The 26,600-nt window shown below is 54.1% G+C and overlaps 2 protein-coding genes across 8 annotated transcripts in view; one reads left to right on the top strand and one right to left on the bottom strand.

Moving 5' to 3' along the window:
• Positions 1-4,436, top strand: part of Ncoa3 (nuclear receptor coactivator 3) — a 96,497-nt gene extending 92,061 nt beyond the window's left edge. For 4 of the 7 annotated variants that reach the window (XM_042702172.1, XM_042702176.1, XM_042702178.1 and 1 more), the window contains 4 exons: positions 1,622-1,883; positions 2,830-3,004; positions 3,291-3,432; positions 3,687-4,436. In XM_042702172.1, the coding sequence (XP_042558106.1) occupies positions 1,622-1,883; positions 2,830-3,004; positions 3,291-3,432; positions 3,687-3,701 (594 nt within the window). In that variant the 3' untranslated portion in view covers positions 3,702-4,436. The remainder of the gene's footprint in view (positions 1-1,621; positions 1,884-2,829; positions 3,005-3,290; positions 3,433-3,686) is intronic. The other 3 variants (XM_042702174.1, XM_042702177.1, XM_042702175.1) reach the window with 2 other exon arrangements.
• A 3,147-nt stretch (positions 4,437-7,583) lies between these two features.
• The window catches only part of Sulf2 (sulfatase 2), a 47,057-nt gene continuing 28,040 nt past the window's right edge, over positions 7,584-26,600 (bottom strand). Inside the window, exons 4-20 of the mRNA XM_042702179.1 lie at positions 22,623-22,792; positions 19,422-19,572; positions 18,239-18,414; positions 16,670-16,798; positions 15,819-15,875; positions 15,114-15,243; positions 14,467-14,662; positions 14,050-14,278; positions 13,876-13,972; positions 13,431-13,525; positions 12,813-12,872; positions 12,377-12,546; positions 12,067-12,209; positions 10,777-10,900; positions 10,156-10,189; positions 9,935-9,988; positions 7,584-8,516 (exon numbers count right to left, since the gene is read on the bottom strand). Coding sequence (XP_042558113.1) covers positions 8,486-8,516; positions 9,935-9,988; positions 10,156-10,189; positions 10,777-10,900; positions 12,067-12,209; positions 12,377-12,546; positions 12,813-12,872; positions 13,431-13,525; positions 13,876-13,972; positions 14,050-14,278; positions 14,467-14,662; positions 15,114-15,243; positions 15,819-15,875; positions 16,670-16,798; positions 18,239-18,414; positions 19,422-19,572; positions 22,623-22,792 — 2,046 coding nt within the window. The 3' untranslated portion in view covers positions 7,584-8,485. The remainder of the gene's footprint in view (positions 8,517-9,934; positions 9,989-10,155; positions 10,190-10,776; positions 10,901-12,066; positions 12,210-12,376; positions 12,547-12,812; positions 12,873-13,430; positions 13,526-13,875; positions 13,973-14,049; positions 14,279-14,466; positions 14,663-15,113; positions 15,244-15,818; positions 15,876-16,669; positions 16,799-18,238; positions 18,415-19,421; positions 19,573-22,622; positions 22,793-26,600) is intronic.

The raw sequence follows: 26,600 nt of genomic DNA on the forward strand, positions 1-26,600 counted from the left end.
ATTGCACATTGCCTTCATCCATTCTTAGTCTTAGTAAGTGAGTGGAGAGATGGAGAGGAGTGAATGTAAAAGCCACCAGTGAATGGGTTTACTTTATCTTACTTCCCTTATGATCACAAACTGTTGCTTAGCTTCTTAGGAATTTAAACTAGCAACACTGAATGTTTCTGTTCCTGGATTATGAAGCCACATGCCTACTGGGTAAAAAGCAGATATAAAGAAGGGAAAGATACTACATAATCTGATCCTCAGAGACAGCCTATGAGACCACCTGTTTCTTCTAGTGTGAGAGTCTGGGACAGCTCTTCACCCCAGCTAGGGTGGAGGTCACGTGGAGGTGGTTTCTCAGTGTTCAAGAGACAAGTAACCATGTGGCACACTTCTCTATTGTGCTTGAAAATACTGTCATGATTGTTTCAAAACAGCTGTGAAGTGCCTGGCTTCCACTATCTTATGCCTATTTGGAATTACTAAATGCTGTTTTATTCCTTCTGTCCTTCCTTATCCTACATACATTCATTCATTCATTCACTGGACTTGATGTTTGAATTCAGTGCCTTGCACTTGCTAGGCAGGCACTGTACCGCTTGAGCTGCACCATTAGTCTTTTTAGCTTGTTACTTTTCAGATAGTCTTTCATTTACACTTGGGCCAGTCTGGACAGCAGTTCTTCTATTTATGCTTCCCATAAAGCTGGGATCACAAAACATGTAGCACTATGCCCAGCTGCTTGCTGGTTGAGAAGTGTTCTCACAGACCTGTGGCCAGGGCTTGCCATGGACTGTGTATCTCAGCTTCTTGAGTAGATAGATTACAAATGTGAACCACTGTACTTGTCATGATTTCTTAATAATCACCATCATGTTTTAAGCTTTATGCCTTCCAAATTGATGATAAGTTTGCTTGATGATCTTCCTGTTTGGTAAGCTCAAGTCAGTATGTTTTTAGTCATTGATCATGCTACTGCCAGACACTGGTCATACCACCTTAACTCTCAGACAGCTTTGTTCTTTCCTTTCAAGAGATTTAAGGATCACCAGATCTTTTGAGGTCCTTGTTTATCTGAGTATAACCCCATTTTTTTTTTTTTTGGTCAGTGTGGGGCTTGAACTCTGGGCCTGAGCGTTGTCCCTCAGCTCTTCAGCTCAAGGATACCGATCTATTACTTGAGCCACAGTGCCACTTCTGGCCTTTTCTGTTTAAGTGCTGCTGAGGAATCGAACCCAGGGCCTCATGCTGAGAGGCAAGCACTCCACCACTGAGCCACCTTCCTAGCCTCCCCCACCTTTTTTTTAAGGGGGGAGGTGGGTGTGCCCCCTTCCTTCTACCCCAACAGATTCTTAGTGCTATCCTTGTTCTCTTTACAAGAGTTTCACTGATGCCCAGGCTGGCCTTAAACTCCTGGGCATAGTCAATCCCCATTGCTCCTCCTAGCCTCCCAAGTGCTGGGACGGGGTGCATGTCAGCATGCTGGGCTCAGACAGCCTTTATCATAAAGGATTGTACATTTCCTTTTTCTCATAATTAGTACAAAAGGCTTCTGGAGTGTTGTGGGCACTGCTGGCATGGAACTGGTTGTTCTCACTCTACACATGTAACTGTGTTCTTTCTTGGACATTAGCAGGGTTTTCTAAATGCCCAGATGGTCGCTCAGCGCAGCAGAGAGCTGCTGAGTCATCACTTCCGACAACAGAGGGTAGCAATGATGATGACGCAGCAGCAGCAACAGCAGCAGCAGCAGCAGCAACAGCAGCAGCAGCAGCAAAGCCAGGCCTTTAGTCCACCTCCGAATGTCACTGCCTCCCCCAGCATGGATGGAGTTTTGACAGGATCTGCAATGCCACAAGTGCCGCCCCAGCAGTTTCCATACCCACCAAATTATGGTAAATTAGACTGAGTATGTCTTCCTCCAAGTTCCATTACTAAGGGTGTATCTTCACCAGGCCGCTTGTATGTGAAAAATTGAACACTATTCACTTCATCTTGTTGCTTCACAAGAGAACTAAAATTAATCACCAGTGATGGTAAACAAAGAGGTTTGCTGCAGTGCCCAGGAAATTGAGGCAAACGTACTCTATTATAGTTATTTTTTCAGACAGGCCTTATTTTTTTAGGTAACGATCTCTTCATTTATGAGAAAGATTACAGAGTTCTTCCTCATCCCTTCTTACATGTTCCCAGTATGGTGAGTCTGTGAACATTTGTTAAGTCAGTAAGAGTAATATAGTGTGGGCCTTTAAATGCATTTCAGCTCAGCCTTTGAGAGGTTCCAGGGACATGGTAGGGATTAGGATGTCATGGTTCATCCCAGCCCTCAGGAGCAGTGGCTTCTGCCTTCTCCAGAGGGTCAGTAATAGGAAGTGCTTTCATGTGCAGTGGTCATGAAAGCAAATTACCTAGACAGGGTAGCATTCTGTGTAAGTAACTACAAAGTAACTGGGAGACAGCTTTGATACCACTTCTTTTCTTGATTGTGGGGCTTAAACTCAGGGTCTGGCCACTGTCCCTGAGCAATTTTGCTCAAGGCTAGTGTTCTTTCTGCCACTTTGAGCCACAGGACTACTTCTGGTTTTTGGAGTGCATTGGAATTTCATGGATTTTCCTGCCTAAGCTGGCTTTGAACCACGATTTTTAGATCTTAGCCTCCTAACTAGCTAGGATTTCAAGAGTGAGCCACCAGCACTCGGATTTGCTACTACTTTATATTCTGTACTTAATACTTCCTCCCACCCTTTTTCCAGAAAAGAGCAGAAGGCTGCTATGGAAACCTGGAGGTTCTAAGTTGCTAGTGTTTGAGCATTGCAATTTCTTGTTCTTGCTTTCTTCAAGGAATGGGTCAACAACCAGATCCAGCCTTTGGTCGAGTGTCTAGTCCCCCTAATGCAATGATGTCATCAAGGATGGCTCCCTCCCAGAACCCCATGATGCAGCACCCTCAGACTGCACCCATGTACCAGTCCTCAGAAATGAAGGGGTGGCCATCAGCAAACCTGGCCAGGAACAGGTAAAGATGACTGACATCCTAATGTAGAAACCCAGAATACACTGCATTTCCAGTCATACTAGCTGCATGGAGAGATCACATGGTCTGAGTTCCTATTGGAAGTGGGATGTGTTGTATGATGTGTGGCAAGTGCTTTAGACTGTATGCACATGTTGGTTAAAATGTGCACTGAAGAGTAGCTATGAAGAGTAGAAGCACAAGTTTTCTCTCTGTTTCTGCTTAAGTATGGGGACAGAATTGTGCCAGGTCCTGTGTGTGCTGTTCTCACATGCTTCTCTCTTCTCAGCGCCTTTCCGCAGCAGCAGTTTGCTCACCAGGGTGGTGCTGCTGCATATAGCATGGTGCATATGAACGGCAGCAGTGGCCACTTGGGACAGATGACCATGAGCTCCATGCCTATGTCCGGCATGCCCACGGGGCCTGACCAGGTATGGAGTTTGTTCCTTTGTTCCTTCCTTCCTTAAGACTCTTGTCTTCCTCTGCAGAGAACCAGAGCCCCCATTATAATCTAAAGGTCTTAGGAAGGACCATTCACCTTGGGTCTAAAACTATACTGAAAAAAATAGTTTTGAGGTCCTGAACCATGAGGATACTTTATGTGTATTACCTGGCAAATCCTGTGCTAGGTATAGGTTTTCTTTATTGTGTTGAGCATATTTTACCCAGGTTTTCTTGTTTCTAACAGAAGTACTGCTGACCTCTCTATACTGGGACCGCTAAGGAAACCACTGCCCAAAAGATACTGCATAGGGTCATCAGGAGGTGATGCATCCAGCTTGGAAGCACCAACCAGCCTTGAGCTTCATCACAGTCTTCCAAGTAATGCCATTGGATCAGGACTGGATGAGGACTGGACCTGAAGCTGAAGTGCAGTATCTACCATCTACCTGTTTCCTTACTTGTGTGCACCATCGTGTTCCAAACCAGTGTTTTCAGCCTTCTGCTTCATAGCAGTGTTGATTCTGGAGAGAAGTAGGGGGTTCCTGATGACAACAGTCACAAGGGTTTCTCTAGCAGCAGTCTGACATAGAGTATAGGCCTGGCCCTTAGTGTTTTGGTTTCTATCAAGTAGGTCTGCGTTTGCCCTTTTATGTGGTGGCGTTGGCATTTCCATATTCATGTCCTTTATTGATGGTGTTGAGTGCTGTCTCTCGCTGTTGTCCTAGGTTTCCTCCCCATAAAGATTTTCATTAAGCCCTGATGCCCTGAAACACCCCAGGACTTGTCATTGAAGTCAAATGGCTTTGCAGAAGGGAAAATGAGATGACAGTGTTTAATTGCAGCAGTGGCAAATTTTTCATATGCTAACGTGCAGCTGAGTGCACTTTATTAAAAAAAAATAATGGATAAAATGCAATATTCCTGAGGTCTTGAGGAATGGTGAGCCACATTCTTGGTTTTTGTCAACACTTATTTGTTGGACAGGAGCCATGATTTAAAACATTAAAAAAAAAGTACTGGTGTCACCCTTTGCCTATATGGTAGAGCAATAATGCTTTTTAAAAATAAACTGAAAACCCAAGGCCAGGTACTGCATTCTGAATCAGAATTTCGCAGTGTTTCTGTGAATATTTTTTGTAAATATGACCTTTAAGATATTGTATTATGTAAAATATGTATATACCTTTTTTGTAGGTCACATCAGCTCATTTTTACAGAGTTCATGAAGCTTAAGTATTTAACTTTTGTCAATTTCAGTAAGCCCCGTGTGCCGAGGCTGCAACAGAAGCAATGCTCCTCGATCTCCTGGCTGGGAGAGGCATGGCGTCCACAGCTTTTCCTCTCCCAGCCTTGGCCTCACTCTTACCAATCTCTTGATCTAAATACGTTTTTTTTGTTTGTTTTGGGTTTTTTTTTGAGGGGCGGGGGAAGGTCAGTTGTGGGGCTTAAACTCAGGGCCTGGGCACTGTCTCTGAACCTCTTTGTGCTCAAGGCTAGTGCTCTACCACTTGAGCCACAGTGCCACTTCTGGTTTTGAGGTGGTTAGTTGGGGATGAGTCTCACAGGGATTTTTATTTCTACCTGGGCTCGCTTTAAATCACAATCCTCAGATCTCAGCCTCCTGAGTTAGGATTACAGGTGTGAGCCACCAGCACCTAAATGATTTTTTTAGAGATCATTTGTTTAGATGAAAGCATTTAAAATTCCTCTCCCAGAGAATGAAGCACTTTGTTACTTTTGGGGGGAAAGAATAGATATGGGGAAATGAGCTTAAAAATTAAAAAAAAAAACAGGAATTAAGGAAATAAGCAATTCGATTTCAAAACAAATCTTTTGGGTTTCAAGCAGTCCCTAAGTTACTCACTTTCCATCCGGTTGAGTGAGATCTTGTTTGCGTTGAAGTCAGGTAGAATCCACCGTCTTGTCACTCTGCTTATGTGGTGTTCAGTTGTCCAAATACAGTTTCGTGTTGTTTCTTCCGGGGCTCAGAACCCAGAGCTGCCAATTCTGACCTGAGCGCTTTTGCACTTCTCCTCTACCCCTCCATTTCCTCTTTGCCTTCCTGCCATCCATTCTAGCGGCTTGCAGTGGGGGAACCTTTATCTGGGTAATTAGATTCAGTTGAATTAAGCTGGGCTTTTAGGATATATCTGTAAATATCAAGTCTCTCATAGCATTGGTGCCATTTTCTAGTGAGAACCAAGAGCTAGTTAAACTTTTTAAAATTTGACGATTTATCCAGTCTTTCTTCTAGATGTCTCAGAATGTAAGCTCATTTAAGCTTAAGAACAAGTGAAGTCCATATTTCCAGAATCACCACTAGAGTGGATTTTATTTATCTATCAGTGTGTGCAATATCGTGAGTTTGTACCACTGCCCCAGCTTCAGTAGATCTCCCATGGTAGATCCGGAACTGCTCTTGTGCTGGTCTGTGCTTTTCTGACTGTGCCTTCTGTTCTGCTGGAGGCAGGCGGGACACAGCCCAGCCGAGCCTTCCTCCCTCTACCTGTGTGCGTGGAGAGGGGGAGGGTGCATCTGCCTTTCTTAGTCACCAAAAAACCTGCAATTCTTCCTCAGTCTTAACTCCAGGTCAATTGGAAGGCAACAGCACCCACTTTTTTTGTATGGGGGAAATGAAGTTTATTATAAGTTTTTATATTTTCTACTTGTTGATTTTACTGGTGCAAGCTCAAGATTTTTATTTTCTTTAATAGATGCAGTCTGTGGCTAACTTGTTTTTACTTGGAGCCTGTTCCTCTTGTTTGGGTAAATTTCTCTGTACTCCTGCCCATCTCTCCTCACTTCTACCCCGGTATAAATGGAGGTTATCTGTTGGGTGAACAGTAGAAGTAATTTTTTCATCTGCTTTTAGAATGTGGGATATTTCCATTACCTACTTTTTCTTTGCTGAATCCAAAGATATATAAATAAAAAATATATTTTATGAAGATCAGAATGATATTAAGGAGCTACATGTTTCTGCTCATTGTGGGTGTGCAGTCAATGCGACTGGGCATGTGGATCGAAAGGGGTGCATACCAGAACCCAGTCCCACCTTAGGTAGTGTTAGCTACCTAAGGGGGCAGAGACTATGGAAGGTAGCTGTTTGATGTTTGAAGTTCTCTCATCCAGAGTTGGTGTAGCTAGAAAGTAAAGAGAAGGACTGGCAGTTGTCCATGTGTGTCCATGTGCCGGTGGGTTTCCTTTCATGTGTACAAGCTGGGCGTTTTGTTCCTAAGCAGCGAATGCTGTAGGAAGGGGAAGCATCCCTACAGCAGAAGAACAAAGAGCTGTGTAGCTCCCCAGCAAGCTCTTCACAAACAGGCAGGTGTTGTCTTCTTTCTTCCCTCTTTTCTCTCTTCCTTTCTAATACATTGTGTCTAAAGAAGATGGAAATGTCATTCTGAGCAATATTTAAATTCTCAGGAATTAACTTAGATTATTAAGAATGAATTTGGGTTCAATCAAGTGTACATTAAGTGTTGCTTAAAATGAAGTCATTCTTCACACTGCAAAGAACCTAGGCCATGCGGGATGACTGATGAGATGGGGGAGCAAGCTGTGACTGCTTTTCTGACCATTTTGGATGTCCTTGTAAATAAAGGTTTCTATTTAACATTGGAGCCCAAGAGCATGATTTTTCCTCTTCCTCCTCACTTTTGGCATAAAGGTAAAAGGGGAGGCTAAAGAAGCCTATTTTAAATTGCAGCAGCCGTTCTGTGATACTAAGACCATTTAAAGCCATTTTTCTCCCTAGGGGCTAGGTGTGTTTGGGGCACTGCTACATGAGCATGGGAACCTGAGAACTTTGGTTGAGAGATCTCCTGAACTACTGGTGAACTATACATACCTCCTCTTTTAGAACCCTCACAACATGCTATGCCAGGTTAAAACTACCCCCCTATGCAGGCAACTAGCTGAGGTGTAGCCAAGAGGAGCTATTACTCAGTTGAGGAATGTAGTTCCAAAATGAAGTCTCAAGCCTGGTCTGGCTTGAGCCGCACCTGTGAGGTTGTATGGCAAATGTATAACCATCTGTTCATCTTTATACATCCTCCACACTGAAGGCATCTCCTTCAAAAAGGTGATGACTGTTAGTTTCTTGACTGCTTAAAAAAAAGGCAAAGACAGCAAAAACTCCCAAGAATGGCCTTTTACAAAATCCCAGTTTTTCTTCATACCGACGGCTGGTCATCGGCTGGGATTCTGAACATCATACGACAGTACTTACACTACAAAATTGATTTACAAATACAATGTCATTAAAACGTGGGACATACATCGACTTGGTTTCCTTCCAGTACCTTACAAAAATGTCAGTTCTGGGCTGGACACAGGATGAGTGCCGGGTGGTGTCCGCAGGAACAGGGTGTGCACAGCACCAGGGTCTTCCCCCCACCTTGGCACAGAGCACTCAGACTGACACCACCTGTCTGGGAACTTGGGAACTGTTAGGGGATCTAGTAGGAAATCCCATGTTGGTCCCATGTAAGTAGTCACATATATACAGTGAAGGCAGCTTCCTTGGAGGCAGCCAGGGCATTGGGACTAGGTAAATGTCACTTTTCTTGTGCTCTTCATTCATCACCAAGCTCCACATGCTGCTTTCAGCATCTGTGAGCTGCCCATCTGCTTTTCAGTTCCTTTTCTTGTGACAAAATACAACAGGGGGATGAGTTGAGCAGGGCTGTCTTGCCCTAGGATTTGATTCCATGACTTTTCACCCCCTGGCGGAAGCCTCACTGAACATCTCTCTCTGTTCTTTTTCCCTATGAGCCTTGCAGAGAGGGCTAGTGGTGACTTTGATATGAAAATTCATTGTGCAGCTGCTGAGGTATAATCCAAAGCAAAGCCCAGGCAGAATGGACTTCCTGAAGTCTCTGCTCCTGACAGTGGTCCTCCAGGATTCCCACACTGACTGAAGCAGGCTGTCTCTCAGGCCTTGGGGCCTCAAGCCCAGGTCTGCTGCGAATTGCATGGGTTTCATGGCCTGTCCAGTTAGGTAAGGCCTCTGGTCTTGGAGGTCCATCTCTTTGCTTCTTAGCCTTCCCAGCCTTCCCACAGTTGTCCCCTGTAAAACAGAACAGACATCTCAGCCTTTGGTTGTCATGCTACTTAGGGTTTTGTCTGTCTGTCCTGGGCTTTGAACTCAGGGCCTAGGTACTGTCCCTGAGCTTCTTTGCTTCTTTGCTCAGCTCTGCTTCTGGCTTTCGTGTTGGTTTATTGGGAGATAAGAGTCTCATGGACTTTCCTGCCTGGGCTGGCTTTGAACCACCATCTGCAGATCTCAGCCTTCTGAGTAGCTAGGACTACAGGTGTGAGCCACTGACACCCAGCCGTGCTTAGGATTTCTTAATCAGTTCTAGAGCTATGTTGGCACGGTTCCTGAAAAAGGCGTATTTCTAGGTCACTCAGAACAGAGTTGCTTCCCTAATGGACTCAATTTTCAATTCTTAGCTGCTCACCTGCCGCTTAGTGGCTGGTGAAGATGGCAGTTAAGAATTTGGATAGAGCTGGGTGTCAGTGGCTCACGAGCACCTGTAATTCTAGCTACTCAGGAGGCTGAGATCTGAGCCAGCCCAGGCAGAAAAGACCATGAGACTCTTCTTTCCAATAAACCAACAGAAAGCCATAAGTGGTTCTGTGGCTCAAGTGGTAGAGACTAGACTTGAGCTGAAGAACTCAGGGACAGCGCCCAGGCCCAGAGTTCAAACCCCACGATCGACCAAAAAAAAAAAAAAAAGGATAGAATAGTGCCTGAGGAGGATGTGATGTAAATTTGGAAACACCAAAGAAATACTTAGCTGGCCCCTTGGTTCTGTCCTGTTAGCCACCTGGGTTTTATGCATGAAAAGAAGGAAATAAGTAGACCATAGGTGGCAGCTCCCCAAGGGGAGTTTGACACGATGTCACATTAGTTGCATTCTTAGGCTGGAGGTGTGGCTCAGGTGATAGAGTACCTACCTAGCAGGCAGGAGATGACGCCCTGCATTCAAACACCCAGTTCCCACATAAATCTACATTTTTGGATTTTTTTGATGAATTAGAAGACCTAGCACCCTGCACCTCCCACTCATGTAGGGAACAGATCACTACTTTCTTCAGGAGTGAGGCGAACTTCCCAGGTGGCTGGAAGCCTCTTCCCAGCCCGGAGAGATGGTGCTTAGTGCAGGCATTTTGGAAACAACACAAGGAGGCCACACTTCTGCTGACAGCATGCATCACTGCGTTTGCAGCTGCAGCCTTCCAGATGACGGACGACTAATATCTAAGTCTCAGTTCAGGTGTAGGAAGCATGGATTGTTAGGGAAAACAGCAATGTGTTGGACAAAGTATTAATCTAAAATATAAACTGCATCCACACAGTATCTGATAGGATACTGATAGCTTTGTGTCTCCCTGTGGTCATGGGAGCAGAGGGGTAGTGAGAAGTACAAATTGCCCTGGAAGAAGCAAGTCAAAGATCTGTACACGGGTTCCTCTACTCACAGTGACTTGGAAGAAGGTCTCTTCATTTCTGGCCATTTTCGACGCTGAAACTGCCTGGATGTCAAAAGGAGAATGAAGGTTAACCATTACCGGAAAGAAAGTGACCCTCGAGAACCACACAGGAAGGTGACACATGGTGGGCCATGCAGGCGGAGGAAGGGCAGTTTCTCAAAGCCTCACAGACAAGAGATAAGCCCTCAGGCTTCAGTAACAAATAATACCTGTACTGCTCGTAGCTTCCTCCATCTTTAAGTCCTACAGGAGGGGAGAAATGAACAAATTAGCAACAGCTAGAATATGGTAAAAGGACAAACTGCAACAGCCTTCTAGGAGGTACTGGTAATTGGCTTCACACTTGCTCCCCCAGCTGGTGCTCTACCACATGAGCCATACCTCTAGTCCTTATTTTGCCAGTCTTGGAGCTTGAACTCAGCCTGGGTACTGTCCCTTGAGCTTTTGCTCAGGGTTAGCACTCTACCACTTTGAGCCACAGCACCACTTCTGGCTTTTTCTGTCTATCTGGTATTGAGGAACCGAACCCAGGGCTTCATGCATGCTAGGCAAGCACTCTACCACTGAGCCACATTCCCAGCCCTAGTCCTTTTCTTGAGTCTTTTTGCTCAAACTGGGCTTGTACCACAATCCTGAGTAGCTCAAGATTATAGGTGTGAGCTACCAGTGCTCTGATGTGCCTGCCTGTGATCTTTCCACATGGTCTACTTTGAATTTTGTCTCCTCCACATGTAACTCCAGGGACTGGGGGTACACTCAAGGCAGGCATGACCCCTAGGGCCTCCCTGTGGTCGCTCAGTGCTCTGCAGGGGCACACCGGGGCAACTCACCGAGGTCCATGCTCCGGGTCCGGGGGTTGCATTGCTTGTACCCCTTGCAGCTCCGCAGCTCCATGAGCTGCACGTGCAGCTGATTGAGGACTCCCCTGTCCAGCGTGTCCACCGCATTCATCAGCTGCTTGGCAAAAGACAGGCCATCAACCAAGTGTCTCTAACCAGCAAAAAAGTCCCCAGTATCGGTATCAAGAGACAAACACTCATTTGCAGACATCATGGTGGACTTCTCAGCCATTGCTCAGGAGACGCAGAGCATGGAGAGAAAAGGCCTTCAAAGCTGGGGGTTCATGTCTATCATCCTAACTACTCAAGAGGCTGAGATCTGAGTGTGGTGGTTCAAAGCCAGCCTGGGCAGGAAACTCTTATGAGACTCTTACCTCCAATTAACCACCAGAAAACTGCAAGTGGCGCTGTGGCTCAAGTGGTAGAGCACTAGCCATGAGCTGAAGAGCTCAGGGACACTGCCCAAGCTCTGGGTTCAAGCCCCATGAGCAACCAAAAATAGAAAAAAAAGGAAAGGTTTTCAAGCCTTGGGCCATCGGCGGCCTTTGTTCACAGCCCTGTGGACCCCTCTTGTTGAGAAATCAGCCTTTGGTGATGGGGGGGGGGGGAGCTGGGGGAGCTGCTACAGATGCTGCCTCAGCGCCCTGCTTTGGGTTATGTCCTCTGCTCCTTGCTTGGGTAAAATGAAGGCTGAGGCTGGCTGAAGAATGGCCGGCTGCCTCTGGGATGCCCCAGGCAGACCAGCCGAGATCCGCTGACGTCTGAGTCACATTTCACGTTTCAGCTTTTCCAAAAGACTGGCTCCGTTCCAGGGTCACCGAGGCCGCAGGCGGGCACACAGGGACTGCCCTGGCCAGGGTGCAGTGCCAAGTACGGGTGTCCTGGTGAGGGACACTCTGGTGCTTATGTCACTTCAATCTGTTTAATGAGGTCACCTTTTTCCGGGGAGGGAGGATACGGGGTTCCCGCTCATGTCCTCATGTGGGTTAGGCAGGTGCTACGCCACCTGAACCATGCCCCAGTATGGAGTGGTGTGCAGAGCCCGATGAGCAGCGTCACTCGAATCACTGCAGGGTCCCCGCAGGCCTGCTGTGTGCCCCGGGCTGGGGTCCCCGTGGCGGCCCCCAGAAGTGGACAGAGGCCGAGGGGGGCGGCAGGGCCGTGCCGCGCAGACGTGGGACTGCTGGGGCTGACTGCTTCACAACTCCCTTCCTGTCTTGGGGACCCAGGAGCAGGGGGGTCTCACCAGCAGCCCTCTTTCTCCATGGGTGGTGTGCGTACCTGGTAGGGGTCAGTGTTGAGGTCGAAGTACTCCAGGAAGCCGGTTGCGAACTCACAGAAGAGGAAGTTGTGGGTCTCGTTGATGGTCCTCAGGCACCAGTAGGTGTTGTTATTGGCGCTGGTGCATGCGCAGAAAGGCCCCACTGCCAAGGGAAGAGAGAGCAGGCATGAGGGTGCCTGCAGGAGGAAGCCGGGGCCACGTGACCGCGGTGCCTGCCACCTGCGTCTGAGCTCTGGCCGAGATGCCCCAGCACACGAGCGCGGGGGGCTTCTCCCCTTTTGGCCTGTGCCCGCCCGCGCCCCTGCTCACGGGTCCAGAGGGGTGCGGTCTGCCAGTGCTGGTTGTCGTGTGTGAAGCACGTGAGGCCCGGCATGCTGCAGGTGTCATTGTTCCGCAGCCGCTTCAGCAGCTTGCGCAACTTCTTCTTCCGCTTCTGCTCCCGTAGCAGCCACACCTTGTCCTTCTCCTGCAGCCCCTTCCTGCGGGCACCCAGAGCCACGTGTGACCCCCAGCTTTGGCCCCTGCGGTCCCCCCAGGGCGGGGCCTCAAGTCCAGGGCAGAGCTGGAACCAGAAGCCAGGGCTTCTCTCTCCAGGCAGCCCTGAGGCAGCAGCCCCGGGGAGGGGTTGGCAAATCACGTCCACCCCAGGCCCGCCCCTGGGTGCCCTGCTGGATGAGGCTGCAGCACCCCAGGGGGCCCCCTCTGTTCCCCTGCCCATGTGCTTCAGTTTACAGGAGGGGTTTACCGGAAAGGATGCAGGCTGGAGCCTTTGTGCTTGAGGCGGCCTTTGTGCTGAGCGTGGTAACTGCAACATAAGCCCCCCGCCCCCTGCGTGTCAGGAGTGTGCAGGGCCGGCTGGCAGGTCCCGCTCCTATCTCTGCTCTGTGGGGCAGTGGCAGTGCCAGGAGCCCCTGGCCAAAGGCCAGACTCAGCCACACCAGAAGCTGGCCTGTACTGGACCTGAGTTTTGCAAACCCTTCATACACAGCAGTGTTGTCCAGCCCAGCAGCCTCCAACCACGTGTGAGCTGTAGTTTAAATCCTAGCTCGTTCTTAGCTATGTAGGTTGATGGATATCAGCACAGAGAGCCTGCCAGGGGCCCCTGAGCCACAAGGCCCAGCAATTTCCCAGAGCAGCGTGCAGAGGTGCCTCTCCCGGCCTGGATCCCCCTCCTCCCCCCCCCCCCCCCCTTCCTCACCCATGACCTGTCTCCAGTCAGTGCTGCAGACAGCACTGCTTCCCAGCCCCCTGAGGGGTGTCCCGGGGCTCAGCTGGCTGACAGGAGGGAGGACTGGCATTCCTGTTTCTCTGGTGACCCCAGGGGTGCATCCCCAGGGTTCTGGGGCCTCTGCCCTCTCTGCACCTGATCCTGTGGCAGTCGCACTCTTCCGGCCGCTTCCTCTTCAGGTGACCGCGGACTTCCCTCAGGTTCTTGATTTTGTTTTGCAGGGTCTCGATCTAAGGAATGCGAGAGCAGGCTGGGGGACCCCTGGGCACGATGACCCTGTGGATATGGAGGAGGGGACCCCGTTTCCCCCTGCAGAGGTGTACTCCCTCCTCCTCCAGCCAGGCTCCAGGGAAGGCACTAAGTCCTCCAGCCCTGGCCTTGAACCAGCCAAGCCCTCTGAGCACCCACACAGCTCCCAGGCTGGCGGAAGTCTAGCTGTAGTGCGGCTGCCATGAAGGTAGAGGGTGGCTGTGACCCGACCAATCTGTCTAGTGGGTGCCTGCTGGCCCTGGCGCCTGTCCCTGGGCTGTGGGTTGGGTGGGGGCCCTGGCCTCCAGCCTGACCCTGACAACTGGCGCACCTCGTGGTCGATGTGCAGCTTGTGGTCTTTCCAGGCCTGCAGGGACTTGTACAGGTCCAGGTCGCACTGGACCGTGTCGTTCTCAAGGATGTAGCACCTGCTCAAGAGAAGGAATGAGCCAGAGGCCAGTTCCAGGGCCCAGCCCCGCGCCTCCCGTCTGCCCTGTATGCTCACCGATGGGTCACTTTAATGGGGTTGGGGGCTGTGTAGTCTGGGAGGCCTCCAGTGCCACTGAAGCTCCCAGCATCCTTGTCCTCTTGGTCCTCCGGAGCGGCTGGCCAGTGCCGCTTGGTCAGGTTGCGGGGCGGAAGCGCGTCATCCATGCCCACGTGGTACACCGTGCCTCCCACCTCGATGGCCACCGAGCGGATGGAGCGATTCCGGGTGTAGCTGGCCTTGTACTCTGTGGGTGTCAGGAAAGGCAGCTGGGTTGGGGGGGGGGGGAGGATTGTGGGGTTGTGGAGGGGGAGGGCCAGGGAAGGGCTGCCCACGTCCTGGGCCCTGGGATTACAAGGGGAAGCTATTGCCCAGGGGTTCGCGTGGTGCGTGGCTAGACCAGCCAGCGGTGATGGTCTGCTGAGCGGTACTTACTCTTCTTGAAGAACTTCTTCCGACGTCCGGCCAGGCCCAGCTGGTCCTCCCCGCTGTCACACGTGCACGCCTCACTGCTCGGCCCGTAGTACTTGGGCACCACGTTGGAGAGGGCGCTGCCGCCGCCCAGCCTCACAGGACCCTTACACTTGTGCAGCTTTAGTCTCCCCGAGGCATCCTCCACGCATTGCCACTTCTGCAAGCACACCGGGCCTCAGGAGCCAGGGCCGGGCCGCCCCGCCCCACCCGCCCCTCTCTGGGCCTTAGCTGGCGGCCCAACTACAGCTGCCATCTCCTCCAGCAAGATGCCCACGGCACCTCCCATCCCTGCTTTAGCTGCTCATCTGCATCTAAAGTCCACGTGCAGCCCAGATGGGCTGCTCCCACTTAAAACCTTCTTGACTTCCTTCTGGAACCCAAGCTTCTGTGCCCGTGCACACTCCAGCTTCGCCCTTCCTGCCCGACCTCTTCCTCAGCCCCAGCATGAGGCCGCCACCTGGCCTTTGCACTCACTGTTCTTCTTGGGCTTGTCTAGAATGCTTCTTATGACTTTCCTACCTCAGCCTGAGACAGGAACTGCCATTGGTGGGTATCACAGGACACAGCTGGCAGCGCCCGGAGAACCAAAGCACCAGCCAGTACCTCACCTGCCCCAGCTGCTCGCAGGCCGTCTGGTACTCGGCGCGCTGGCACAGGTCCTTCACCCGCTGGTACTTGGGCAGGAAGTTCTCCTCTTGCGCGTCCACCTTGTCCCCATCCCTCCTGTGCAGCAGCTTGCTGTGGGAGACGCAGGGCCGGCTAAGCTGGCAGGAGTCCTGGGCAGTGTGCACTGGCCGGGGCAGGACCCCACTTGGCTCATGCCTAGCCTCCCTGTGGGGAATGTGGGTGCGCTGCCCAGAGCTCATGGTTTTGGGTAGACCCAGGCAGTTCAAATTTTTTTTTTTTTTGTCAGTTGTAGGGGCTTGAACTCTGGGCCTGGGCACTGTCCCTCAGCTCTTCAGCTCAAGGCTAGCGCTCTACAACTTGAGCTACAGCGCCACTTCTGGTTTTCTGGTGTTTCATTGGTGATAAGAGTCTCACAGACTTTCCTGCCCAGGCTGGCTTTGAACTGCAATCATCAGATCCTCAGATCTCAGCTTCCTGAGATTAGCTAGGATTATAGGTGTGAACCACCAGTGCCTGGCAGCTTATTTATAGGAGCCTTGGGAGTGAAGACAAGGCGGGCCCCATCCGGCTTGTCTGAGGGGGGGTGAGTGCCTGCAGGGATGAGCTCTGCATCTCCCTGGGTGTGGACAGCTCCGTCTCCCTCCTGTGGGCCCCCGGGCTGGCACCACCCTCGGGCTGGCACTTACCCTCTCTCGACCAGGAAGGAGTCCCGCCAGACCCGCAGCTTCTTTTTCAAGTGGAACCTGGGGAACACACGGATTTGCAGTTTCTTACCTAGAGGCTTCTGTGTCCTGCACTGCCAGGGCCAGAGCCCTGAGCTGCCTGACCCAGTCAGTCCGCCTGAGCTGGGTGGGCACTGCAAATCCCTAGGCCAGGCTCTGGGCAGAGCTGTTTCTTCAGACTCAGAGCCAGCAGCTTAGAAGCTGCCCTAAGTTACACCAGTGTGTAGTGCGTATGCATACACATAGACACGTGTGTATGCACACACACACGGCTCCCAGGAGGTGGGAGATCAGCAGGCTGCAGTTCTAGATGTCTCTAGGGGCTGCATTTGGGTGAGCCACACTGTTTTGTGGGCTTCCCAGCTCCCTTTCTCCTATACTTGGGCTCCCATAACAGGAATGTTTCATGCAATGACACAGTCTTTTCCACATTGCAGGTGGCAACACTGAACCCAGAGGGGGCCTTTCCACCTGACACCCCTACTCCCAGATGTGTTGGCATCTAAGCCAATGTCCCCCAGTGATCCCAGCTGGAGGAAGGGCTCAGAGCAAGCCCAAGGTCACAATGGCACCTGGAAGACCATTGCTGGTGCAGTTCCAATGCTGGCCACCAGGGGCTGCTCCTGTTCTTTCTGGTCCCTGTCTGTATTTTTTCCGCCCCGTTCTCTTGCTATTATGCCACTTTGCCCTTCACGTCACTCACTGTCATTCAAGCTACAGTGTGAGTGGAAAAGCCACCAGACTCTCTGGGCTTCACGTTCCCTGATGGTAAGATGGGGCTACGAGGCTGCCCTCCCTTCCCGCTCCATCCTTACCTGTTCCCTGGCCGCTCCGTGTCCAGCAGTTTCAGGATGGACTTTCCATCCATGTCTGCGGGGATGTCCAGGCCGGCAATCTCCAGGATGGTGGGGGCCAGGTCAATGTTGAGGACGATGTGGGGGTTCCTAGGGGCAGGGAGAATAGGGACTTGGCCATGGAGAAGGTGATGCCAGGGCTTGGCTTGAGAGCGGGGCTGCTGGGGGCAGAGGTGGCACCTTCACCTTCAGCAGCTCCACTGTGGACCCAATGCAGGTGACAGCACCCCCTGCTGCATCACACACGCCACAGCATTGTCCCCATCTGCAAAGCCTTCCGGCTTTACAGCCACCCACCCCCGGTCTTCTGGGCCAACCCCAGTCCCTTCCACAGTCTGGTCCTGTCCTAGCCAGCTCTGGTCCCTGGAAGGTCCCTCAGCTTGGAGCCCTTGGGTCGGCAATTACCCGTGGGGCGGGGGCCCCCGGCCTGGGACATCTGAGGGGTTGTCACCAAATGGCCCGTTTGGTGAGGCTGGCCTTGCCATTCCTGAGGTGGCGTGGTGGGGTGTTGCACCCCGACTCACTGGCATTCTTGCCTTTGTCCCACTTTCCACTGGCCTGCTGTGGAGCGGCCGGGCCACCGGGGCCAGACTGGGGGAGGTCCCAGGCTTTCGAGTGACCTGACCATGCCAGCCTGGGCTTCTGATGTACGCACGGTGAGATGGCGCACCTTGGTGAGTTTGTGGTGCCCACAAGCACCAGGGCAGGGTGTCGGCGGATTGCTTCGCCTTTAATGTACCCCACCCCTGCCATGTCCCGCTCCTGCTGGGGGGAAGGTGGGCAGCAGCCGTGTAAACGAGGGGCCAGAAGGCCTCTGCGTGGAGTTGGAGACTGGGTGGACGTGCAGGGTGGGGTGGTGGTGTCCGCCACTCACAGCCACAGCTCACGCTTGGAGCTGTGGCAACAGCTTCCGGGCCAGACTTTCCATCCACCCGTGGTTATCTTAATTGATTTGCCTTATCTGGGGTAAAGGTCATTTCCACTTGCAGCACAAGGAGTTTTGGCTGACAGGTGAAATGTGTGTCGTCATGTCCAAGGTGCAGCCTGGAACAGCACGCGGCCCTCTGCAGGGCGCGGGGCTCAGGGCCATGTGCAGGGCCTGGGAGCTTCAAACAAGGGCTCAGGGCCATGTGCAGGGCCTGGGAGCTTCAAACAAGGGCTCAGGGCCATGTGCAGGGCCTGGGAGCCTCAAACAAGACGCGGGGAGCGTTGTCTCCCACTCAGGCTGATCCAAGGACATTGTCACCAGGATCCCCTGACTTATCTCTGACCTCTCTGTCTCACAGACCTCTGCCTGCTGGAGATTGGGTCACCTCAAAGGATAAGCCAAGGAGAATGGCTGGTGAGGGAAGAGGGGTCCACTTGGCTGTCAGGAGCTGCCGAGCCTGGGATGGAAGCGGAAGCTGGGGACCCCTCTGCTGCAGGCCCTGTGTGAAGCCATGGCTGCTGCACTGGCTCTGAGGGTCCCGTGCGCCCCTGGGGGGCCTGGCACCAGGGGCAGCAGGGAAGGGGGTGGGGCAGGGTACTCACACAGAGCCGGCCTCCACATTGGGGCCCCGTATGTAGAATGGGACCCTGATGTCGAACTCATAGGGCATGGACTTGCCCTTCACCAGGCCAAACTGGCCGATGTGGTAGCCGTGGTCGGCGGTGTACACGATGTAGGTGTTGTCCAGCTCGCCCGTCTCCACCAGCATGTTGTAAATCTACAGCGCAAACCCAGAGCTGAGGAGGCGGAGACGAGGCCCCCACCGCCCCTGGTGCTGGAGACCCAGACCCAGACCCAGACCCAGGCCCAGACCCAGACCCAGACCCAGGCCCAGACCCAGACCCAGACCCAGGCAAGGCCCAGGCCCAGACCCAGACCCAGGCAAGGCCCAGGCCCAGACCCAGGCCCAGACCTAGACCTAGGCCCAGGCCCAGACCCAGACCCAGGCCCAGGCCCAGACCCAGACCCAGGCCCAGACCCAGACCCAGACCCAGGCCCAGGCCCAGACCCAGACCCAGGCCCAGACCCAGACCCAGACCCAGGCCCAGACCCAGACCCAGACCCAGGCCCAGACCCAGACCCAGACCCAGGCCCAGGCCCAGGCCCAGGCAAGGTCCAGGCCCAGACCCAGGCAAGGCCCATGCCCCACCCTAGGACAGCCCTTCCCTCCCTCTGCAGGGACCCCACACCTCTTTTTCTTACTCTGTGCCAATACTGGGGCTCGAACTCAAGAGCCTCAAGCTCTCACTTGACTTGTTTGCCCACAGCTGGCTGCCTACCACTTGAGCCACGCCTCAGCCTTTTAATGGCTAATCCGAGATGGGAGTCTGGCAGACTTTCCTCCCTGGGCTGGCTTTAGACCTCCATCCTCACATCTCAGCCTCCTAAATCGCTGGGATTACAGACAGGAGCCACTGGCTCATCTTATCTCCTTCATTTCCCTTTTGTTCTCTGACTCTCTCAGTAAATGTTGAATGAATGAATGCAAGAAGCTGGATGTAACCGGCAGTGGCTACTGACTGGCACCTCAGGGCCCAGGCTCCTTCTGGATGGCTCTGTTGTCTCCCTAGATGGACAGGGACCCTGGATCTCCAAGGGCCACTGCTAAGTTCCCTGGGCTGAGCCCTTCAGGATGTGGATTCTGTCCTGGGCGTGGCCTCACGGGGGCGTGGCTTCTGGGGGGTGTGGCTCCTGGGGGGTGTGGCTCCTGGGCGCATGGCCTACCATCTCCATGGAGTCATCCACTGACAAGAGCGTCTGCAGACGCTTGCGCTGAAGCATGTTGGTGAACTCCATGTGGATGGGCTTCATGGGCCCCGTGTAGCGCATGATCCAGTGCTTGTCCGGGTTGGGTGCGTAGTTGTAGCTGGGCGTGCTGGCAGCAAACACAGGGTGATCAGGCCAGAGCAGGGGATGGAGGGGCCCAGGGATTGGCCCTCCTGCCCACCCCACCACCCCATGTCCTGCACGCACGGTCCGCACGCGTGCGCGGGTGGCACTGAGGCCCACATCTGGGACATGCTGCGTTCTTTCACCGCAACATTGCTTGTAGGTTTTGTGTTCTGTCTCTTGCTCTATAGCCCAGGCTGGCCTTGAACTCGTGACTGTCATGGCCTCACATGGTCACCCCAGGACCCTGGCTGCCAGGGTGTGTGGTTTAGTCTCATTTCCTAAGGAAATGGAGGACCAGAGAAGAGCAGATTTGCCCCGGGTCTCCGGCTGCGTGGTAGCAGTGCGCCTGCTTGTGGGTTTCTCACGCTGCATCCTCCCCGGGAGAGAAGAGGGGGGACAGAGGCCCAAGGTAGCCCTGGGGCTCCACCGCCAGTGGCTGAGATGGCCACCAAACCTCCTGGACACCTGTGTGGGGGCCCCTCGATCACGGGAGCCCCAGCAGAACTTGCGCCACGATAAGCCCACAGAAGCTGAGGGCTCCTGGTGTGGGAAACACCCTGTAACCTCTGATCCCCTCCCCAAACCCAGGGCGCCTCCCAACTCCTGAGCTCAGGCTGGGCCCCCAGACAGACCTCGGCTACCCAGACCCCACCACCACACAGGCTCTGGCGGGCCAGGGGGGTTCCGCCACCATGTGCAGCCCCCTCCCCAAAGGACGGAATCCCAGCATTCCACAGGGGAGACCCTTCCGGCCCTCACAGTGACTGTCCCCCCAAACACAAACAAAACACAACAGCAATCAGCGCACAGCAGGGGACTCCCACTGCCCACCGGGTCCCTCAGATCCCACCCTTATCCCGGTCTGAGCTAAAAATAAGGGTGAACGTCCACCTCTGAAGACAAAGGGATTCTTGGCAGGAGGGCTGAGACCCGGGCCAGGGAGGGGAAGGTGGAGTGGGCTCCGGAACCAGAGCTCTGCCTTGACGATCAGCAGGTCTGGGGTAGGAACAGCACAGTCACAGCTGACCATGGCAGAGCCTGCTGCTGCGGGCAGGGAAGGAAGCCACAGCCTCCATCCTCCCGGACCTCCCTGGCTGATCCCCCACCTCCTGCTGCTAAATCCTGCCTGGGGCCAGGCATCCTTTGATTCCGTAAACCGCTGCTGCTGTCCCCTGCGGCTGGCCAGGCCTGACCTCAGTACATTCCGACAACAGGCTGCCTCCCCTCCATGTCCAGACTGGAGTGGGTGTGTGGGGCTGCTGGGCCCAGGGCCAGGCTGGGGACTGGGGGGAAAGGGAAGTGGGGGAAACGTGTGCTTCCTGGCTATCCCAGACTGGGGAGTGGCTGCTGTGATCCAGAGAACTGAGGGGCCCGCAGCTGCCCGGCCGGTCCTGCAGGGGTGCACAGGCTGGCAGCATGGGCCCCTGCGCTGGGCTGAGCTCTCTGGGGTGTTGGATGAAGGTGTGAAGCCCTCACCTCCCAAGCACTGCGGGCTGCCCGCGTGCCCGTGTCCCCGAAGTCTAGAGGACATCCCCTCCCTGCTGCTGGAGGGGACAGCAAGGGCACATCAAGGTGCCCCTCCTGTGGTGCACCTGCCCCCCAGGCTGTCACCCCGGCCCGTGTGTCGCCACAGGGGGAGAGGGAAGTGTGGACCGGCAGACACGGAACCCGGAAGGAGGGCAGCCCAGGCTCCTCAGAGGGGTGCACCTTGTGCACGTCTGCTGTGGCCTGTGTCTGTCTGTGTGCCTGGCTGTGTTCTTCAGGGTGTATCTGTCCGCTTGTGTCGATCTGTGTGTGTGTGTGTGTGTGTGTGTGTGTGTGTGTGTGTGTGTGCGCCATGTGGGTGGAGGGGGTGGACAGGGGATGGGGCGCCCATTAGGCCTGGCACAGGCACAGGCACAGGGCAGGGCGGGGCGGGGCGGGGCGGGGCCGGGTAGGCCTGCTTGGTGAAGCAGATCCAGAGCCAGCCCAGCAGCCGTGTACACACACACACACACACACACACACACACACACACACACACACACACACACACACACACACACACACACAAAACCTCTCCTCTCCCTTCCCCGAGGGTCACAGTTAAAAGTCCCAGCTGTAGACTATTGCTGTCTTTAGTTTTGCTTTGGGAATGACTGCATCCCAGAGATGGGGGCTTCCTCCCCCCCAAATCAAGGCAGAGAGGAGGCTGTGCTGCTCCTGCTCACGTTCATTCTCTGTCATTTCCATCTCAAAGGGGCAATAAAGGCGCAGGCAGTGTCGAACAGCCCAGCGGCAGGCAGGCAGGGCCCTCGGGGCTGGAGGGGTCACGGGCCCTTAGCAGGGGAGGGGGAGGCTCCCTGTGTGTATGGAGGGGGGCCAGGCCGCAGAGCCCACAATGCAGCTCATCATCTTCTGTCGCTCCTCCTCCCAGAAGAGCAGGGACGGGCGGGTTAGCGCACGGCCTTAGCCTCCCCTGAGCCATCAAGAAGTAATTACAGCCGGGAGTCCACGGCGACGGCTGCTGACCGGAATGGAAATTAGACACCCCGAATACTCGGGCAGATTCCAAATCGCCCTGTCCTGTGTCCCCTAGAGTGTCACAAGGTCACTGCTTGGCAGGGGGCGGCCTGAGGCAGGGAGATTTCCAGAAAGATGCATCTGCTGGGTGGAGGATGGAGGGAGGCAAGTGTATAGGAGGCTAGGTTTGAACCTTAGCTCTGCCGCTGAGCAGCTGGGCCGCCTCGGGAACCTGTGTGTCACTTCTCGGTGTGACCACGTGGGAAACTGAACGCACAGACCCACAAAGGAAAAGAAGCCGCACGTGCGGAGGCTGTGGGCCTCCAGGTGGAGGCCGCGGACCCCGGCCTCCGTCCCTGGCTCCTGTCTGTATCTGGCCAAGGCTCAGCATTGTGCCAGCACTATGACCGATGGCCAGGGTGCCTTAAGTCCTCAGCCAGGAGCACCAGAGAAGACCCAGCCAGGCACTTGGTGATGGTGGTGAAAAGCCCCGCCTCCCCCCGCCGCCCCGCCCAGCAGCCCGAGACTCACATGTGCTGGGACGCGTTGGGGAAGAGGTGTGAGTACTGGGGCGCGGAGTCCTCGGGGCCGTGGGGGGCAGCGTGGCTGATGACCAGGAGGACGGGCCGGTGCGGGTACATCTTCTTGGAGGCACGGAAGAAGCTCACGCTGTCGTTGGTGATGAGGTCTGTGAGGTAATCCTGGAGGGAGACGGGAGGAGGTGAGGGGCGGTGGACTTGCACCCGGGTCATGGCCTGGTCGTGATGACTGTCAAGGGCAGGCAGACAATAAACAAGAGAGTGCAGAATACAGAGCGGTGAAGCTCGCTCCTTCACTGCAGGAGAAGACTAGTACTCCTGAGCGCCTGGCCTGTGCCAAGAACTCTTCTGCTTCTTTTTAGGTCCGAGACCAGGCCTCGAACTCAGTACCGCATTCTTTTGCCCAGTGGCTGGTGCTTTACCAATTGAGCCACACCTCCAACCCCTCGAAAACACTCCTGAATTCACTTGTTTCATAATCCTAGAAAGTGGGACTCCTGGCAATCCCTATTTTTCACAGCAGGAAGTTCAGTCACAGAGATGTTAAGTGAGTTGTCTAATGTCACACAGCCGGCAAGTGCTGGAGCCAGGACTTGGAGTTTTGGTTTCTATACAGTGTGGTGGTTATAAGCCCCGTGTCACCAGAGACCTTGAGGCCTGAGGTGGGGGAAGGGGAGATGGGAAGCAGGAAGGAGCGAAACCAAACTCTTAACTTCATGTTTGCATACTAAGGAAAAAAATGTAGGATTCATGCAAATTGAGACACAAGGGCATTTGTTACTTCTATGCTTGTTCTCTTGATTGTATGAGTGTGTGTGCATGTGTGAGAGAGAGGCAGAGACAGACAGAGAGACAGAGGGCATGAGAGAGAGAGCATGACAGAGAGCAAGCACCTTTACTGGAGCTTGAATTCAGGGCCTGGTCGCTGTCTCTGAGCTCTTCAGCTCAAGGCTAGTGCTCTACCATTTGAGCCACAGCGCCACTTCTGATTTTCTGGTGGCTAATTGGAGATAAGGGTCTCATGGATTTTTCTGCCTAGGCTGGTTTCAAACCACGATCCTCAGATCTCAGTCTCCTGAGTAGCTAGCTAGGATTACAGGTGAGCTGCCAGGTGCCCGGCTGCCTTTTGAGTTTCTGTGCTCAAGACTAGCATGCTACCACTTGAGCCATAGCACCACTTCTGGGTTTGGGGGAAGTTAATTGGAGAGAAGAGTCTCTCAGACTTTTCTGCCCAGGTTGGCTTCAAACCTCAATTCTCAGAGTCCAGTCTCTTGAGGATTACAGGCTTGAGCCACTGGGGCCTAGCAAGACCCCTGCCAGGCCCTCCCTCCTGGGTGGTCTTAGTGGGGATACTAATCCCACCCCCACCATGGGTGGTCACCCCTCGGGCCATAGCACTGGAGCCAAGTTCAGAGACAGAGGACAGGCTGGGGAGTGGGCAGTGCAGGGAGCAGGGAGGGACCCGGCAGGGCCTGGCCACTGCCTGGATCGTGGGTGCAGGGCGGGGATTAGGGGTGCAGGCAGGGGGGTGCAGGGCAATCCACTCCTTGCTGGCTTCTGGTTTGGGAAATTGGGGACAGGGCAGAGAGAAGGGTCCCCAGAGGAAGCAGAAAGAGCCCAGGAAGAGGCGGAGTTCAGCCCTGGACAAGCTCAGCTTGAGGTGGGCCGCGAGGGAGGACTTGGGGATTTGGAGCATGAAGCACGGTGGGAAGCCAAGCCGGGAACCAGCAGCCGGCAGGGGGCGCGCTCAGTGGCCGCGAGGTAGTGAGGTAAGGGCCTGCAGTGCGTGCCAGGCCGTTCACCAATGGGCTTCCTGTCCCAGCAGGACGCAGGCGCACAGCTGCAGCCCGGCTCCCGCGGCCCCAGGGCTCGGGGTGGCCTGGGCAGAGCTCTCACCTCCGCGTGGACTTCAGAGACCCTTGAGGGCCCCAGCGTGTGTTTTAGCTGATGAAACCATCTTGATGCAGTCACGTAACCAGGGTAGCAGGTGGCTGAGCCTGGGCCCCGTGCAGGGCTGGGGCTGGGCAGTGGGGCCTCCCCCCACCCCCCACCCGCAGTGTTCCCACCTAGGCAGGGGTGGGAGGTGAATGGGGAAAGCAGTTGTAAGAACAAGAGGAAAGGCCAGTCCTCGATAAAGGCCAGAATCATCCTGGGTTATTACCGTCAGCCAGGCGCAGGGCTGGTGGCAGCGAGGACAAAGCAAAAGCAAGAGGGACGGATGTCACAGACAGCATGGCAGAGCCGCCGCGGCTGTGGGGTGCTGGAGTTGGCGCTGAGATGCATTCATTTCTATGCATTAGAGTTTTAAACGGAGGTTGGGAGAATCAATGCCGGTCCTTTCCTCCTGTCCTTACCATTATCACCACCAGGGGTCAGCAAACAACAGCCCAGGGTCAATCAGGACAAATAAAGTGTCCCTAGAACACAGGCGCCACAGTTTGGATGGAGAATGTTACTCACAGGTCAGGTCCCAGCCTGAGCCCCTCCTGGGAGGTATGAAACTGTCAAGGGATGGGTGGAGCTTTGTGTTAGGAAGCTAGGCCGTGGGGGCGTGGCCAAAGAGGCGTGGTCATGCCAGGGGTGTGGCCTGAGGAGCTATCACTTCCTGGCCACCACAAGAACAGCCCTCCTCACCACGCTATGCTGCCTGGTGCCACAGGCCCAAAGCAACCAGGACAAATGACGGTGGATGGCAACCTCAGAAACCATGAGCCACGCACACCTTCCCCTTACCGAGTGGATCATCTCCGGCTGCTCCTTCCTGTGGCATCTATGGCCGCACTTGACTGGCCAGACAGCCAGAAGCCCTGACTTGGCTGGCCTGGCCTCCACTACAGGGTCTTGCATATTTGTTACATGCACAGGGCTCACTGGATCCTTAGAAAACCTGTGTAAAACCACGGAACGATACCACGAGTAGTTCTCATCAGAGGAATGAGAAGCCAGTGGACGTACGCCTCGGTTCTGGCCAGGCGGGAACATCGGCCTGACCGCTTGCTGGGGCGGGGTCCCCACGAGTCTACCTGGGTGGATCTCGGGAGAGATGGAGGCAGAGGTCCACCAAAAGCCACAGGGGAGGGTTACCCCAGCCACATGACTCAGCCTAGGTTCCACAGAAGTGTCCTGCCAGGTGTCACTTGTCTGTCCACACGGTGGAACGTGACGCGGAGACCAGCGCTAACTACAGGTGCACATCACACACTGGTGTCCCGCGACACGTGCTGCGCCACAGGAAGGGGCGCTGGTACCCCAGGCACCTCCTTTCATGTGCTCACACCGGCAGGCAAAGCGGCCCATGGGTGAAGTCAGACAGTGCTCATTTCTAGGAGCCTGTGTAGGTGACCGGGGAAGACAGACACACACTTGTGTGGAGTCTCAGCAAGCTGTCCTCCTGCGCTACTTGCCTCCGTTGGTCAATCTGCTGTTGGAGGTAGTTGACTATAGCCAGGAGCAAGCGCTCCAGCACCTGCTCAGACAACTCCCCCCCCCCAAACATGCCCCATGCCACACTACCCCCCAAACATGCCCCATGCCACACTACCCAGCAGCTCCGCTCTGAGCAGAGCATCTGTAACCACAAGTACCTGCGTTCACCTATTCTCTGCAACTCTGTTCAGAATAGCTCCAAACTGGAAACCCCTAATGCCTAGTAACAATGAAATGAATGAATGAATGGAAGCAACTTTCGAGAATCTAACGGTATGTAAAATCCCAATATAAAGTGAGGCACAGGAGCTACCTGCAGAGCCAATCCACAGTGCCAGCCACTGCCAGCAGGGCTTCAGTGGGGGGGGGGTCACACAGGGGACTTCAGGGGTGCTGGTGAGGACACTCTGCTTGTCCCTCTGGGTGCTGGTTACACGTCCCGCTCTGTGTGTGAAAATCCACTTACTTGTCCCCCCCCTCCACCCGTACTTTCTAGTCAGCGAGGGGATTATTTGAGAGATGAAAAACCCAAGCCGCGGAGGGT

Source organism: Dipodomys spectabilis, unplaced genomic scaffold (assembly GCF_019054845.1).
Source record: "Dipodomys spectabilis isolate Male_0828 unplaced genomic scaffold, ASM1905484v1 ptg000317l, whole genome shotgun sequence".
In the NCBI taxonomy this organism is placed as follows: Eukaryota; Metazoa; Chordata; class Mammalia; order Rodentia; family Heteromyidae; genus Dipodomys; species Dipodomys spectabilis.